We start from the raw sequence: 16,344 nt of genomic DNA, 5'->3' as shown, positions 1-16,344 counted from the left end.
TCTTTTCTTTTGTTATTAAATGCTTCAGTTAAATGTACAGCTTCTTTCTTCTGGTTTGTGATGTTAGGTGTGCATTTTTATTTTCTTTAGTGTTAAATATGCTCAGTTTTCTCTTCTGCATGTTGTGGTCATTTGTTAAATTTCACCTTGACAGAGGACAGTGGTGCAGCTTGCAGGTGTCTTTGCGATATTATTTGGTCGCATCATCGTTAATTGTTTCATTCTCACCTGGACTGGATCTCATGAACAAATAGAGTACACATTGTGCTACTTTAAACTGCTCAGCACATGCTTCTAATTAAAGTAAAATTCTCTAGCTGAAAGTTGTCAGACAATCAGAAACAAATCCTCATTTTAATAAGACTATTCAAATTGTCCAGTTGCCTGTGTGCATAACTGTGGCAGGTTTTGTACTGTAGGTTAAAGGTGAAACACACAGAGTTTCAGTGATTCCTTAAATGTTGACTGTTGTTTTCACTTCCAAATATGTGGTTAAGAGACTTTTTAAAACTTCTCTACATGCTCATGTTGTTCATCCCATTCAATGTTCACTCTCTCACAGCCCATATATGTGAGGCAGAGTGACACCTCTTACCTCACCCCCATCTTTGCATGGTGACATAGAGAAGCCAGCAGCAGCCCAAACTGGGCACAACTGGTGGTGGGAGGGGCTGGGTGTAGAGATGGAGATGGGGAGGGGGGGTGATGTTGGTAGGACTCAGCGTGCCAAATGAGCACATGAAGACAGTAATGTGATCTGACTTGAGTGACAGGAACCCTATTTTTTTTTCTACAGAGGTTTGAAGGGGCTATATAAGAGGCCGAGGCTCCGGCTGCAGACAGAAGAGAGAGACAGAGAGACTCTGTCCATCACAGCAGGAAACCAGTGGACTTAACTCTACATCCAATTACCCCACAGTGCTATTACACTACTGCATATCAAGAGAAGAATGGGACTGCTCAGTGTTGAGGAACTGGTAAGATCTGCTGTGTATATGTAAATGATAGCAATTATGAGAGGAAATAAGAGGCATAAATTACCAAAAAAGACTGTATGATTTCTACTCCAGAAAGTTATTATTATTAATTAAATTATTATTAAAATAAAGGGGAAAAATGCCTGAAAAAAACATCATGAAATAAGAAGCTTAAGCATTTAAAAAAAAACTAAAATAATATTATTTTTCTCTATTTTCAATTCTTAAATGATTCTCAAAATGTGTTGATCCATGTAAATCTTGTTTTAAGAAAAGGAGTTCTTCACATACAGTGAAATCATGCATGATAGTGACACTTTGTTGGAAACTGATTAGACTAAGACTACTCATCTTTAAGACCTTTACATCTAAAGCATGTACCAGTTCCCATGCCTTTCTTGATTTGTCTTACTATCTCTTAACATGCCACATCATGGAAAACAATTATATATTGTTGCATATAAGATGTAAAACAAGAAGAAGACAACCTACAATTGTAAGTAAGGAAAGGAAAGAAAAAAACACATCATTTCAGCATTGAAGTGAAATTTTTACATGTGACGTCAAGAGAACCTGCTAATCAGGACCAACACTCCTTAAAAACAATCTCCTACCTCAATTATCTCCTCTTATCTAAACTTAAATCACCCAATTCCATTGCTTAATTATTCTTTACTTTGCAAGCTTAGGGTTTCGGCTACTTAATTACAACTTAAGTAAGATAAAGGTAAAAAGGAAATGTCTTTTCCTATCATTGTTGTTACCGCACATTTCACCTTCATGTTTGTTTTACTTAACATCTTAACTGAGGGGTTCTCTTCCCTAATGATTAACAGTTCAGTTCACAGACTGTAAGCAGCGTGAATGATTACATGAGTGATTCAATAATTGGACATATAAACAGTTCATTAAAGAGATGAAGTGTGTGTGTGTGTGTTAATGTGTTGGAGCTGTGGTGTGTTTACATTCCTCCGTTAACAGCGGGATTTGGCTCTGCAGCGGCTGAATGCTGAGAGCTGCTCATGTGTTTAACTCTGGACCAAAAACTGAGATTAGATTAAGACATTATAGTGTGGGAACCTTTTTCTCAAACAAATTGGCTTCTCCTACTCAAAATGCAAAAAGATATTCACTGAATTTACAAAAAAAATATCAGTTTTTTTTAAAGTTCAATAGAAAGATTTAGACTTTTATGACCTTTCTATGAAAACACAGAGAAGGTTCTCGTGCATATCATAGTGTTTACATTCAGCTTATCCATTTGAAACACTGCCTTCTACAAATTTATATTTACATTACTGATTTTATATTTATGTATGTTAATATTTAAGCCCTAGATTTTGCTTTTTATACTTGTGTGATTTTTCTTTTTATATGTACATTTTTTAATGAGCATTGTTGAAGGGTAACTGAGACCCACGATTTTCATTTTCAGCGACTGCTTGCTGTAATTGTTGTGCAAATGACGAGTAAAGAAACTTGAACTTGAAACTTGTTTGTGAACTCTGAAGAGACGGTCGCATCAGTGCAACACATTTTATTTATTTCAGGTTTTATTGGTTTTTCACAGCAGCCCTTTAACATGTAATCGCAGGATAAACACAGGTGTAATTAATAAAATGAATTATGGTCCCGTTCTATTCAGTGTGTCGCAGCCAATCCAGTGAGCCAGCATGCACAATGCCACCTAAATGGAACAGGGCCTTAATTAATGTTATTAATTGCACCTGTGTTTAACCTGCTATGTCTCTCCTGTGTACACGTGCAATGACTCAGCCTTAGAGTTGTACAACAACATCTCCACCTCTTCTCTCCCTCAGGTGTCCGGTAAGAGGTCAGAGGGCAAAGAGGCGGACGACTTCCAAGGCGGCGTGTACGAGGCGGCCGTCGATCAAGAGAAGCAGGATGACCGCAGGTCCAACAGGGAGCTGGTGGGCGGAGGCCTGCCAGAGGAGAGTGACAGTGGCGGCGAACAGGAGGAAGTCAGTGTGGCAGCTCTCAATGTAAGAACACACAGAAAACATCAACAATGTTAACACCTGTATTAGTAGTTATTGTGTAATAGTAATAATTATCAGCTGTAGCAGTAATAGAGTAGTATTATTAGTATAAATAGTAGTATCAGAGGTGGAAGAGGTATTTAGAGTATTTACGTGAGTAAAAGAATCAATATACCAGTAAATACACTTCATTACAAGTAAAAGTTCTGCATTGGCAATTTTATTTAGTAAGTAAAGTTAAAGTATTGTCAGCTAAATGTACATACAATATAAAATATGAGGACTCTTCATGCAGATTAGATCCTGTCAGTGTTATATTATTGGATTATTGTATCAATATTATTGATATATTAGCATGTTAGAAGTACTTAACAGGAAGAGTGGAAGTATAAAATAACATACAATCAAATTGTAATAGTGCAGTACTTGTGTAAATGTACTTAGTTGCATTCCACCACTGGTAGTTAGTCATTTACATGACATTGCAATGCCCGGCCCACGTGGACTAACAGGCTGACGTTAGTCTTAGAAAGTGTGTAGTTGCCTCCTATGAGTGTGTCTGTTGGTCTATGCTGCCACCTGAAGGCATTGAGAGTATAACACATCGCTCTTGATAGTAATGTACTCAGGAGTACACAAGGCTATACATCTCATAATGATGGTTTTGACATTAGTTGGTGCATTGACAGTTTATTAGAGATGAAATATCTAAATATTTTCAGTATGTAAGTCCAAACACCATGTTCAATGCATATCCGTATTACTAATTTTCAATGATCCTGTTTTCACAAATATCTTATTTTTTTAACACGTCAGTGTGAATGCTGCAAACCTAATTTGACAGATCTTAATGATTCAGTCTGAAGAGACCGTTAAGGACCATTAAGTCCAGCTGTACGACTGGATCATAATCGAGTAATGGAAATAAAAAGAACACTTTAAGTACAATTGTGAGATTGTGACACTTTACTTTATGAAGGACGGGACCTGCATAAAATCCAGAATAAATAAATGCAAAAATAAATAAATAAACAATCAAAAAATTAAATCAATAAATAAAAATTAAATGCAAAAATGAATAAATAAATGCAAAAACAAACAAATTCATTTGAAAATTAATACAAATATATATATGAATAAATAAAAGGGAAAAATTAAACAGAACAGTAAATAAATAAGGGAATTAATATACAGATAAATGAATACAAAATTAAAACAGAAATATCAATTTATGTCCCATTTTATCAATTGATTAATGGCTACATTTATTTTTAATATTTTTGCTACAATTAATGTCATATTTAATAATTGATCAAGTCATTTACTTATTAATTTATTTTTCATTTTGGCAGGTTCTGCCCTCCATATTACTTGGTTATTTCCATTTTGCAAGACTTTCTACTTATAATTTACTTTCTATTTTACTTTACTTTTCGTTTTTTTTCTTTTTCTTTACATTTTATAATTTTGCTTTCAGTGGGAAATATTGTACTTGCATTTTACTCAACGCCATTAATCTGATTTGCAGAATGTTATCTTACTGCAAATGGTATGTTTTCTATACAATCTAACTGAATCATTGCTGCTACGGTACATTGAAATACTGTTTACAAGTTAACATACACAGTATCATTAATTCAAACTCTGAAATATACTAATGTGTACCTTTACTTTTTATATGTTTCACATTTTACTACCAAGCATTTAGTTTTTAAAGCTTGCAGTGTTCTGTGCCATTTCACTTGATTATTATTCAGTAAACAAGATGAACAATAGAAGCTGCTTTTCAAATTAAGTGTCTTATTTCTTTGGCGTTGTGTGCTGAAGCCCTCTGTCTTGTCTCTGCCCGGTCAGATTGATAAAAGCGGCAGGCTGAAGCTGGAGACAGTGGATGACCTGTTCAACATCCTGCAGCTGAGGAAGAGGAGACGGGAGAGGAAGGCTCCCGTTCATAAGAAACAACAGCCAGAGCCTGAGGCCGTGGTAAGTTTATATTCTTCATTTCCTATTTTTTAATGACAATGTTTTACAAATGATTTCTTAAAGGTTTACAAATGATTTGGTGATAATTAACGAATGCATATTATAATATATAAAATGTTATGTGTGCAACAATAAACTGATAATAAATACTTTACTAATGTAATCAGAATGTAATTGTTATCGTCTCCTATAAGCTATGATACATAATATCATTTATAGCTCTCTCTCTCTCTCTCTCTCTCTCTCTATATATATATATATATATATCAACTCTCTGTGTGAATGATCACTGAGGTTTTAACTGACCCAGGTGTTCCTCTGCGTACAATTTATATGTATGTTTTTATACCATCCAGCCAGACTTTGTGGATGAGCAGCTGTTTCTGACAGCAGCCATGGAGAACAAACTGCCTGTTGTGGAGAAGTACTTAACTGATGAAGGAGACCCCAATGCAGCCGACCACGTGAGTGTCACACAGTAATGTCTGCGTCTGTGGCTACAAACATGGCAACAAATCTCCTTAGAACATACTAATCAACATGTAAAAGAAATGTTGACATGTTATCAAATTTTCATGAAAAAAATACATGAAGCAGCCAAGGCTAATAATAATAATAACAGTATAAAATAATACCATAAGTAGGTACATGAAGCTCTTTTAAGAGGAGTTTAATCCTTTAATCATTTATTTTATTTTATAAAATAATAATAATAAAATGTATTTAATAATGATTATTATTATTATTATTATTATTATTATTATTATTATTATTATTATTATTATTATTATTATTATTATTAATAGTAATAATAATAATAGTAATAATAATATATTATTATTATTAATAATAATGTTTTGTTATCTTATCAGTTCCAGTAAAGACTCTGTTTTTGTCCCATTAAATGTCCAGTTCCAGAGAACAGCTCTGCACAAAGCCTCGTTCAAAGGACACGTGGAGGTCATGAAAAGGCTCCTGGAGGCCGGAGCTGTCATTGAGAAAAAAGACAAGGTGAGTGATTTTAAAACTGTCATTGCAAATCTCTCATATACTACACACACACACACACACACACACACACACACACACACACACACACACATGTCAGTCTAACAGTCCGGTGTGTGTGTGTGTGTTTCAGCTGGAGGCCACAGCACTCCACTGGGCCTGCAGAGGAGGCAGCCTGCCGGCCCTGCAGCTCCTCCTCGACCAGGGAGCCAAGTTCACCTACAGAGACAAGGTTGGTGCACACACACACACACCGGGTTATGGAAATCCCTTACTTTGGCACCATCTGGCGGTGGTGTTTAAGAAAGACATGATTCATGAATATAGCTTCAGTAGTGTACACAAATTATACATATTGGGCCTTTAATCTTTTAGAGACATTTTGTGGTATTTTTCTTGCATCAATCGAGAAATCTGAAACCCTCTCCTCTCCTCTCCTCAGCTGAACAGCACTCCTCTTCATGTTGCTGTGCGGACAGGACACTGCGAGTGTGCTGAGCATCTCATTCACTGTGGAGCAGACGTCAACGCCAAAGACAGAGTAAGGACTTAACACAACGCAGAGATCACCAGTCTTCTTTTACAGCTACATTAAATGACCTGCTGCAGAGATAATTCAACCACACAAACTACTGCAGGGAATTAGACGCTCTACTACTTGTATTTACTCCTGTTATTTCACAAAGAACCGATAGTAAATAGCCTACACGGAAAGTTTTAGCTCAGAGACGAATCTTCAGACAATTTGCGTAAACAAAATAATTTGAAATGAAATAATCATTAAGATATTGTAGCAGAACTGAGTTGTGGCTTTTCCGGTCTGGAGGAGCAGTCAGTGTTTTAGAATAAAGGTGCCAACAAATAAGGAGTTCTTTCTGAATTCAGAGCACAAGTTACTAATTTGTGCACAAATAATGAAAACATTTGCCCTGATACCAGTCAAACTCTCGGTTTTTCTCATTCAGATTGAGAAACGATTACCTGTGCTAAATATCTGTTTTCCTCCCCGACTGAAGGACGGAGACACGCCCATGCACGACGCTGTGAGAATAAACAGATTCAAGATGATCAAGCTGTTGATGATGTACGGGGCCAGTCTCAAAACCAAGAACTGTGTAAGTGCAGAGCAACCAAATACCTCCAAATTGCACTTGAGTAAATGTACTTAGTTACTTTCCAGCACTGGTGGATGGATGTGTGTGAACCCGGGGGTTATTATGGTAAATTAAAACTGAAACTAAAACAAAAATAAGCACTGAAAAATATTTTTAGTGAACTGAAACTAAATAAAAACTATATCATTTAAGAAAAACTAAACTGAAATGGTACTGCCTCATTGAAAAAACTAATAATAAAATAAAAAAGAACCTAAATTCTTTCAGTTTTCAAGTTTTGATTTGCAGTTTGTTTATTTCTCCTGTGCAGGATGGAAAAACTCCACTGGAGACGCTGTATTCATGGCAGAGCGGAGCTAAGAGTCTCCTGTGTAACTTCAGCCAGGACAAGTCCAACCAGTAGAACCCACCACATTCCAGTGAAAGCAGGAATTCAACAGGATCTGCTGGTTCATCAGGAGTTCATCAGATTACATCAGATACAAGTATTTTTAGTCATTTCCATACTGCGGTTCATGAAGCACACATGTCATTTTTTCTTTTTTTTTGTTTATCCAGCGAGGCTGTGCCGAGTGTTCACATCAGATTCAAACTGTCTCACATGTTGACTGACAGATAGTTACCCCCTCAGGAAAGCATTCAGCTGCTCTGCTCCCAGGTTATGGAACTCACTCCCCCCACACATCCGGCAGTCTGACAATATCACATCATTCAAATCCCTCCTGAAAACCCACCTGTTTAAACTGGCCTACTCTCTCTAGAACTCATCATCACCCATCCTATGTGTCTGTACAAATATGTTTCTGTCATGTCCTGTTGTTTTTAGATTATTTTATCTGTCAACGTTTTAACTGATTTTTGTAAGGTGTCCTTGGGTGTCCAGAAAGGCGCCACTAAATAAAAGGTATTATTATTAAATGTAAAGTTGGCTCGGCCGAAGCATTTGGGCGCTGGAAGATATCTTAACAAATAGAACATTAGTCGTTTGACTTTGTTTTACCTGAATGCTGTTGGCAGGGTTACATTCTCTAATATGACATGTTCATTATACAGGCATCAATCGGCAGGAAGTTGAAGGAGCCTTTGATCAACAATGTGAAATCTAATCAGGATGTTGTTAATAATGTGATTATTAGCACTGATGGTTTAATTGATCGCCAAATATTGCTGGACAATGTCTCGGCCGACGACGCAAAGAGGTTTTTCTTCTTTTTTTTCTTAATTTTTACTTTAAGCTGAGTTGAAGTCAGCGATACTGCATCGAGAAGATGATGTATTTATTGATTAATGACAGCTGTCAGCAATCAACTTATTGGGTTTGATTGATTTATGTCAATACCATACACTTAATAACCAAGTGAATGTCTAGAGCTATATTGTAGTTGGTTTGATTATTTTTTTATTGTCAGATTTTAACCAATTATAAATACTTAGAATTGATAGATTTTCCTTTTACCATCGGATCAACAGTCTGTGTGGATCGATTCCAGTGTATAACTGAAGTTATTTATTTGTATAAAAGGACTCCGGCTCAGTTTGAAAAGTTAGAAAAGGGAGGAACTCAGCGTCCTCTTGCTCAAAGATGACGTGTGTTGTTATACTTAAACATTCAGAGGAGTTTAACCTAGTTCTTTGGTCTTATGCATTTTACGATTGAGAGATGAGACGGGGTGAAGAAAGTTTTTGGATCAGGATGAGAAGAATCTCTTCACTTACACTTACTTTATTGATGTTGGTGATCTGCAGATTTACACTTCAACTGTGTTTTCTTTGTAGTTGATCTAGACGGGAGCAAATACCTAGACTGCAAAACTACGTAAGACCTTTTTCTCCTACAGCAACGTGCATTTAAGTCGCATAATCATATTCGCATCATCGTACTGCTTTAATGTATACAGGGAAACTTACAGTGTGCTTGATATTCGTACTTTTCCACATAAAGTCCAGTCCAGTTATTTTGACTCGTCTTAATCTTGGCTGCAATAAAACTTCTTTCCTTCTAATTCACAACACCGTTTATCACTTTGAAAATGTGTTTCTGCCGCAAACCTTGAGCACTGATTAGGCATGTGTTTGTGGGTTTAGCCTAGACAACATTCAGACAAAGTTCATCTTGTTCAAATTGTCCCAGTTTCTTCTACTGAAGCTCAGTTTGAACATCTGGAGTCCAAACAACTTATCAAAGGTCACCTCAGTGATGTATAAAAAAAGCTTCAACTGGCCCCAGCTGTCAGTACGACCCTGACATCCCAGCTGCAAGCCACTTTTGTTTTGTTGCAGTGAAGATATTTTGGGAATGTGGTGTCTCCTCTTCCTGTAATTCTAGTTTGGGTGAGGGTGAAACAAACACACACAAAAGAGTGTGAGAGTGGAAAAAGCTGAAAAGTCAGTGTTGATTCAGAGGATGTTTGACAAGTGTTAATGTGGATAAACAGCTCTTGATATATGACTGGTTATCCAATTTATTTTTTATTGTTAAAGACGTATGTACATTTTGCCTTGTATTTATGGATTGATTGAATAAAAATGATTTTGAATTTAAGCTTTCTTTTATTGAGAGAGAGAGAGAGAGAGAGAGAGAGAGATACACACACACATACACAAACACAAACCGCCCTCCAATAGTGTAGGATACACTGTAGGTGTGATTTGTTCTGCCCTAACGGGTTCAACAACACAAGAGACTTTGGAAAATGTCACTTAATGAGACTGCCCACACAATCCTGAGAAGAGGTCTAATTAGCCAGATTAACTGAAAACACCTGTCGTCAGAGGCGTTAAGCATTAAGGTAAGCACTGGACCAATGGACATTCTGTTTTACAGTTTTTATGAATCTTAAGTTTAGATTAATATCTTCAATTTGGAACCTGAGTGATGTTTTCTTTAACAAAAGATTCTTCTACAGTGTGATGTGTGTAGAGCTGTGTGTAAAGCCCCCTGAGGCATATTTGTGATTTATGATGTTGGGCTATATAGATAAAATTGACTTGACTTGTGTGGTTGTTTAGCAGCAGACTGGTGCCATTTCCACAAGATTTGAAGGGCTGTGTGCATTGGCTCATTCCCTCCAAGCATTTACTTTGTCCTTGTTGACAGAATCACCAAAATACCTGAATTACACCTCATTTGATTGAAACACTGAGCTGAGCAAAGAATTACCTGACCAAATGACAACGCATGTGTCAATATCAGAATAACACTTAACTGGTGAAGCACTGTTTATAGTGGTTGTACCACCGGTGCAAAAAAAGAGCCCCCATTGTTTTTTGTTTTTTCAGATTTATTCCAAAAATAGTAGGCTACATACTGTATGGTTTTGTCAGTAACTGCCCTGCAAACTTCAGAGATGCAGCAGACATTATAAAGCTGAGTTGTACTCTTTATGACCAGTAAACTGACTGATGTGTAAAATCTGTTTCCCTTTACTACTTAATTTCCACTAATTTACAGATTATAAACACTTCTGTTTGTGTTTACATGCTCATGACAGTTGTGAAGTCATAATGTGTAGGCTACAGCAGATATAATGTAAGAGTTTACACATGTCAATTTCTGTAATACCAAACCACTAAGATTTGCCCGTACCTTAACTTGCATAATCCTGAATAACACTGGACCATTCTGCAGTGCATGTTTATTTACAAGAAGTTATCAATGAGCAATGAGTTATTGCCTCTGAATATTTTAAGTGACATGAATAGAGTTTATACTTTTCCATGTGTTTATAACATATTGTGTATTCATCCAAAATGTCTGGTTACACCAGAGCAACCCAGTTATATTTACCAGATGATCTTGCATAAATATATACATAACTCATACCGATCATGTAAAAGGTCACCTTCTAGACAGTTCCCTATAAGTAGATGGATTTAAAAATAGTTAATCTTTGGATTTCTTGCTAAAATGGTATTGGTATTGTTATTTGACTCTGTTAATCAACCACTTTACACTGTCAACCTACCATCAGGTCCAGTATGGCTGTCAGTATCCCAGGGGTAATAGCGATGGTGTTTTTCTACCTGCTGATCCTTGGAGTCGGCATCTGGGCTTCTTTCAAGTCCAAGAAGGAAAGGAACAAATCTCCGGGGGACAGTATGGAGATGGCCCTGCTGGGAAACCGAAGCATCAGCAAAGTTGTGGGGATCTTCACCACGGCAGGTGAATTCTCATTATATTGTATTTGTAGTAAGAAATGATGTCTCGGGGAATATCTTAGTAAAAGTTATGGCACTGTTTTTTCCCGTCACTTCAGACCTCCCTCTACCTCCCCACGCCGCTGGGTTAACGTTGTGAAATGGCTTTTCCCGTGTCATATAACGCCAGGTTGTTACAGTGAAATGGTCGCGGTTATGTTTAGGCAACAAAACTTCGGTAACGGCCGCTTCGGTAAAACCACTTAGTTATATTTAGGAAAAACATCATGGTTGGGCTTAAAATACATACGTAAACAATGTAACATAAGTACGGAAAACACATCACACACTTCACTAAAGTAAGTTAGTAACCCCGGTCTTCCGGTTCAAAGTCCTGTGTTTGTTGGACCCATCCACCTCCACTCCTCCCCACAATAAGCAATGTGCGTGTGTGTTTGTATGTTGGTTCATGTTTCAGCTACGTGGATTGGAGGAGGCTTCATTGTTGGATTGGCAGAAATGGTGTACAACCCCTCCATGGGCCTAATCTGGGCTTCCAGCTACATTATAGGAGAAGTAATGTGTTTGATTATTGGTAAGTCTGTTTAAGTGTTGAACATCTGAGTAGAAGTGTAGATATATTAGGAGGCATCGTGAAGCTGATCGGGTACTGGTGAGGTTCTTGTAGCGGCAACTCCATCTGTGGAGATGGAGCAGTAAGTGGGCAATTGTCGATCAAAATAAATGGAAGAAATGGATGCCAGAGCTGGGTGCCGCCTTATATACTCTGGTAACGCAAGTATTTGGTCGTCACGTCTTGATTGGCCGGATACGTTGATGCAAATCTCAGTGGACAAACGCGTGCATGTGATTGGAGGAGAGTATTACCCATAGAGTCCAGTAGAGGGCGGAGCCACTGTGAGTTTGAACATCCTCTGATTCTTGCTCTGTTTTTATGATGACAGTCTACTGGTTGTGTTATTGACATTTACTGAATATATGGCAGATCTTGATAACAGAACCAGTTAAATTAGTAATTAAGTAATGTTCAAAAACAAAAACAGCTGTGAATGAAATAGTAGCATTCGTGACTTACTGAAAAATTGTCTTTGTCTGATTATTTAGGTGGTCTTTTCTTTGCTGGGCCGATGAGAGAAAGAAAATACGTGACCATGATGGATCCTTTCCAGATCAAGTATGGAAAAGTACCAATGGCTGTTTTTTCTCTGGCCACACTGGTGACTAACATTTTGTGGGTGACTTCAACACTGATTGGTTTAGGTATGTATGCCATTACATTATAAATAAGATAACTGATTATTAAATTTATAAATTGTACATGTCTTGCACCTATAAAAAAATCTATGTTTCTTGAGTATGCAATGACACACACACACACACACACACACACACACACAGCAGTGCATTTCTATCTTTGTGAGGACTCATTGACATAATGTATTCCCTAGCCCCTTACACTAACCTTAACCATCACAACTAAATGCCTGACCCCAACCCTTACCCTAACCCTAACCTAAACCTAATTCTAACCTGGACCTTAAAACCAAGTTTAAACCCTCAAACAGGCCTTTAAAGGCCTGTCCGAAGGTGAGGACCTGCCACAATGTTCTCACTTTCCAAAAATGTCCTCACACTGAAGGTCTAAAACTCAAATTGGTCCTCACAAAGATAGCTGTACCAGAACAAACACACACACATATACACACACACACACACACACACACACACACACATACACATACACACACTCACGCACACAGCCTTTGCACACAATCTAACCTTGCTCCCCAAAAGAGGATTTGTATTAGTACATTAATGTTATTTAGTACATTAATACTGTTGGGTACATAAGGGCAGAGGTTTTACCCACAGTATGTAGCCCTATTGGCAAGATTTGGATCTTTTGCCAGACATGAAAGATGTCTCTGTTTTTGGACTTCATTGGCATGGAATGTTTTGCAGATATATACAAAATGAAAGAGATTTTCTAATACACGACAGACAAATGTACAACACATGGCAAAGATACTTAGAAATGACTGTAATTTGTACGACCACTGTTGCCATCTGTGAATCCACAGGTGCAACCATGACTGTGATTCTGGATTTACCATTCGCCATATGCATCTGGATCTCTGCTGCTGTGGCTATTATCTACACACTAATGGGCGGTCTCTACTCTGTGGCCTACACAGATGTCGTACAGCTTGCCCTCATGTTTATCAGCTTGGTAGGTTTGCCCAGGCCCTGGCGACAGGTTTTGCTGGTGTTTTAGAGCAGTTTTATGGTGTCACTACTCTCATAAGGCGAGCATGTGATATAGACACACACTGAAGGGATGTTCAGCACGTCTACCAAACAGGTATCAGCATGAGAGAGCTTTGTTGCTTCTTTGGCCACAGAAGCTAAATTGGAAAATGTCTGTCTGCTAAAAATTATGTTTATATATTACTGATTTGTTTTGCTTATTAGATTTAAAGGGAAACATAGTTACTGCCTTGATTGTGTTTGGTGTCCATTTTCTTTAGGTCTACGCAACAAAAAAAAAGATCTGGGTTTTGCTTAAATATTAAAAAGCGTAAACACATCCGGTATTGTGCTTCAAGTCAGTGTCAACTTTTTCAATTCATTTAAAGAGTATCTGGGGAAAATGCTATACTGAAAACTATGATGTGACAAATGATGTGGTCCTGCAGATAGAGGCACCAGATTGCTCTTATGTACTGTTCTGGAGGGCAAGTGATCTATGTCAGTGCCTCAATATTATGTTGCTTATCTCTGCAGTGGTTCTGTGTCCCCTTTGTCCTGATGAGCCCATTCTCCTTGGACATCACTCAGACAGCCCTGAACAACACTTTACAGGCTCCCTGGATGGGTACACTAGAATGGGACAAAGCGTGGAGATGGGTTGACACTACGTTTCTTTTGGTAAGTGGAAGATGAAGTTGTTGTCTATGAAATATGTAGTGCCAATCCAAACCCTTAACCCCGAGCCTTACCCAATTTCTTATTCAGAGGGGTGGTATTTCAGGTCTCACTTTGGAAAATGGTTTGGATTTTTAAGTGGGACGTTAAATTGACAATGCTTTTCTTTGAAGACTCTGGGTTGCCTGGGCTATCAGGAGTTCCATCAGAGGACTTTGTCTGCCTGTTCCTCAGCCGCAGCTAAGATCAACTGTTTTGTTGCTGCTGCAATTATTCTTATTTTTGCAATTCCTCCTGTCCTGATTGGAGCAGTGGCTGCATCAACAGGTGATTTATTCATAATCTAATAGTTTAATACATTTAATGCATCATTTAAACTGTTAATGCATGGATCTTCCCTTCAACCACTTTATCTGTCTCAAAATGTGTACTGTGTGTCTATCTGTCCATGCTTTAGACTGGAACCTTACTTCTTATGGTTCTCCATCTCCATTTGAACGTGGGGAGGCAACTTTTGTAATGCCCATTACCTTGCACCACCTCACTCCAACCTATGTCTCCATCATCGGTATCGGATGTATCGCTGCTGCCGTGATGTCATCGACTGATTCTGCCTTGCTGGCTGCAGCTTCCATCTTCACCTCCAACATCTATAAGAGCATCCTGAGGACCCAGGTCACAACCTTAAAACTGTTTTCATAATCTGCTTCCTGAGAAATAGCTATGAGCTGCATAAACTTCCCCACCACCACTGAGAAGCCCACTCTTCAGGTCCACACTGATTTTAATTATTAGCCTGGCAATGCTTGCAATATCAAACCATTGCAGCTTTGTGTAAAATGTGGGCTTTCACAGGCACCACAGGAGCTGACAAAACCTAACCTATATGTCGAGCTTAAAATGGCATAGAACTTATGTAAATTAGTGACTGATGGAAAAAGTTTGACATTAACTGCAACTATACTGGAAACGATATTTTCATCAGAACACCAAGACTGAAAAAAACAACATGAAAGCTTGATTTAAAATTTAGTGGCCAGAAAACATGACAAAAATGGGATGCACAAGTCACTCTGTTGATGTAATGTATAGTTATGCATGTAAGCTGTCAGCCAACAACTTCATGAGAATATTGCTCTCTTTTAGTCTTTCTGACCCTGGTGGCCAAATCACTTACAGTAATACAGCTTTAACTACACTATTATTTTAATCACTATACAAATTACGGGATAATATAGAGCTGAGGTGAGACAGATGGTAGAATACAGCCACAGGGATAATTAGCTCATCATGTCTTCTTTCTATTTCTTCTTTCCCAGGCATCAGAGAGAGAGATCCAGTGGGTGATTCGTGGCTGTGTGGTGGTAGCAGGCTTGGTCAGCACATCACTCACCAATGTCCAAACCAGCATTCCAGTGTTATGGTTTCTTAGCACACTGATAACCTACGTTGTTATTTTCCCTCAACTGGTCTGTGTTCTCTTCTTCAACATCTCCAACGGTTACGGGGATGTTACGGGCTGGCTGGTGGGGTTGCTGTTTAGACTGTTGTGTGGAGAGCCGTTGATTGGTCTACCGCCCATCCTCCATTTGCCAGGATGCACCCTTGAAGATGGTGTTTATGTCCAACACTCTCCAGTGAATACCATCTCCATGTTGGTCATCTTCAGTGCCACCCTCTTGTTCTCCTACCTGTTTTCTCTGCTGATCCACAAAAACCTGCTTCCTGAGAAGTGGGATGCGTTGAACATGAAAGCCCAACAGTTGCCAAAACGACAAACACCAACACACAGTGACAAAAGCAACAATGAAGACATGTGTGACAATGAAATTTCAGAGCCTATGATGAGCACAGGGTGTTAAAGTATGACATATCTGCTCTTAGGTTACTGGGCAGAGATGTGCGGATACTATTTGTGAGTGTGTGTGTGTGTGTGTGTGTGTGTGTGTGTGTTGCTGCAAGAATGCTCATCACAGCCACTGTATTTCTGAAAGTTGAGTAAACATTTAGGACCCTATTGAAATGATCTATAGTGCATGGTCTTAAGTGCATGGTGCAAGTGCATTTAGGACGTGTCCAACTCCAATTTTGCAAGTTAAACAGTGCATGATCTGGGCACAAAGTAAAGTGCAAGGGGAAAAGGGGTTGTATTTAGTAATAAAATGTAGTAAATAATCA

General features: G+C 38.2%; 2 protein-coding genes across 2 annotated transcripts; both read left to right on the top strand.

Moving 5' to 3' along the window:
* Positions 1-791: 791 nt before the first annotated feature.
* Positions 792-7,720, top strand: LOC141774407 (ankyrin repeat domain-containing protein 1-like). The gene is made up of 9 exons (XM_074647067.1): positions 792-977; positions 2,798-2,980; positions 4,832-4,960; positions 5,317-5,424; positions 5,873-5,971; positions 6,102-6,200; positions 6,411-6,509; positions 6,985-7,083; positions 7,394-7,720. The coding sequence occupies exons 1-9, from the start codon at positions 951-953 to the stop codon at positions 7,484-7,486; spliced, it is 936 nt and encodes a 311-aa protein (XP_074503168.1). The 5' UTR covers positions 792-950; the 3' UTR covers positions 7,487-7,720.
* Positions 7,721-7,998: 278 nt separating this feature from the next.
* LOC141774406 (high-affinity choline transporter 1-like) lies at positions 7,999-16,120 on the top strand. The gene is made up of 9 exons (XM_074647066.1): positions 7,999-9,872; positions 11,055-11,245; positions 11,699-11,815; positions 12,346-12,501; positions 13,323-13,471; positions 14,026-14,169; positions 14,340-14,493; positions 14,624-14,841; positions 15,486-16,120. Exons 2-9 carry the CDS (start codon positions 11,062-11,064, stop codon positions 16,026-16,028), a joined length of 1,665 nt encoding a protein of 554 aa, XP_074503167.1. The 5' UTR covers positions 7,999-9,872; positions 11,055-11,061; the 3' UTR covers positions 16,029-16,120.
* Positions 16,121-16,344: the final 224 nt, after the last annotated feature.

This window comes from Sebastes fasciatus, chromosome 9 (genome assembly GCF_043250625.1).
Source record: "Sebastes fasciatus isolate fSebFas1 chromosome 9, fSebFas1.pri, whole genome shotgun sequence".
NCBI lineage: Eukaryota > Metazoa > Chordata > Actinopteri > Perciformes > Sebastidae > Sebastes > Sebastes fasciatus.
Note: the sequence above shows the minus strand (reverse complement) of the source record. Positions and strands in the feature narration are given on the sequence as shown.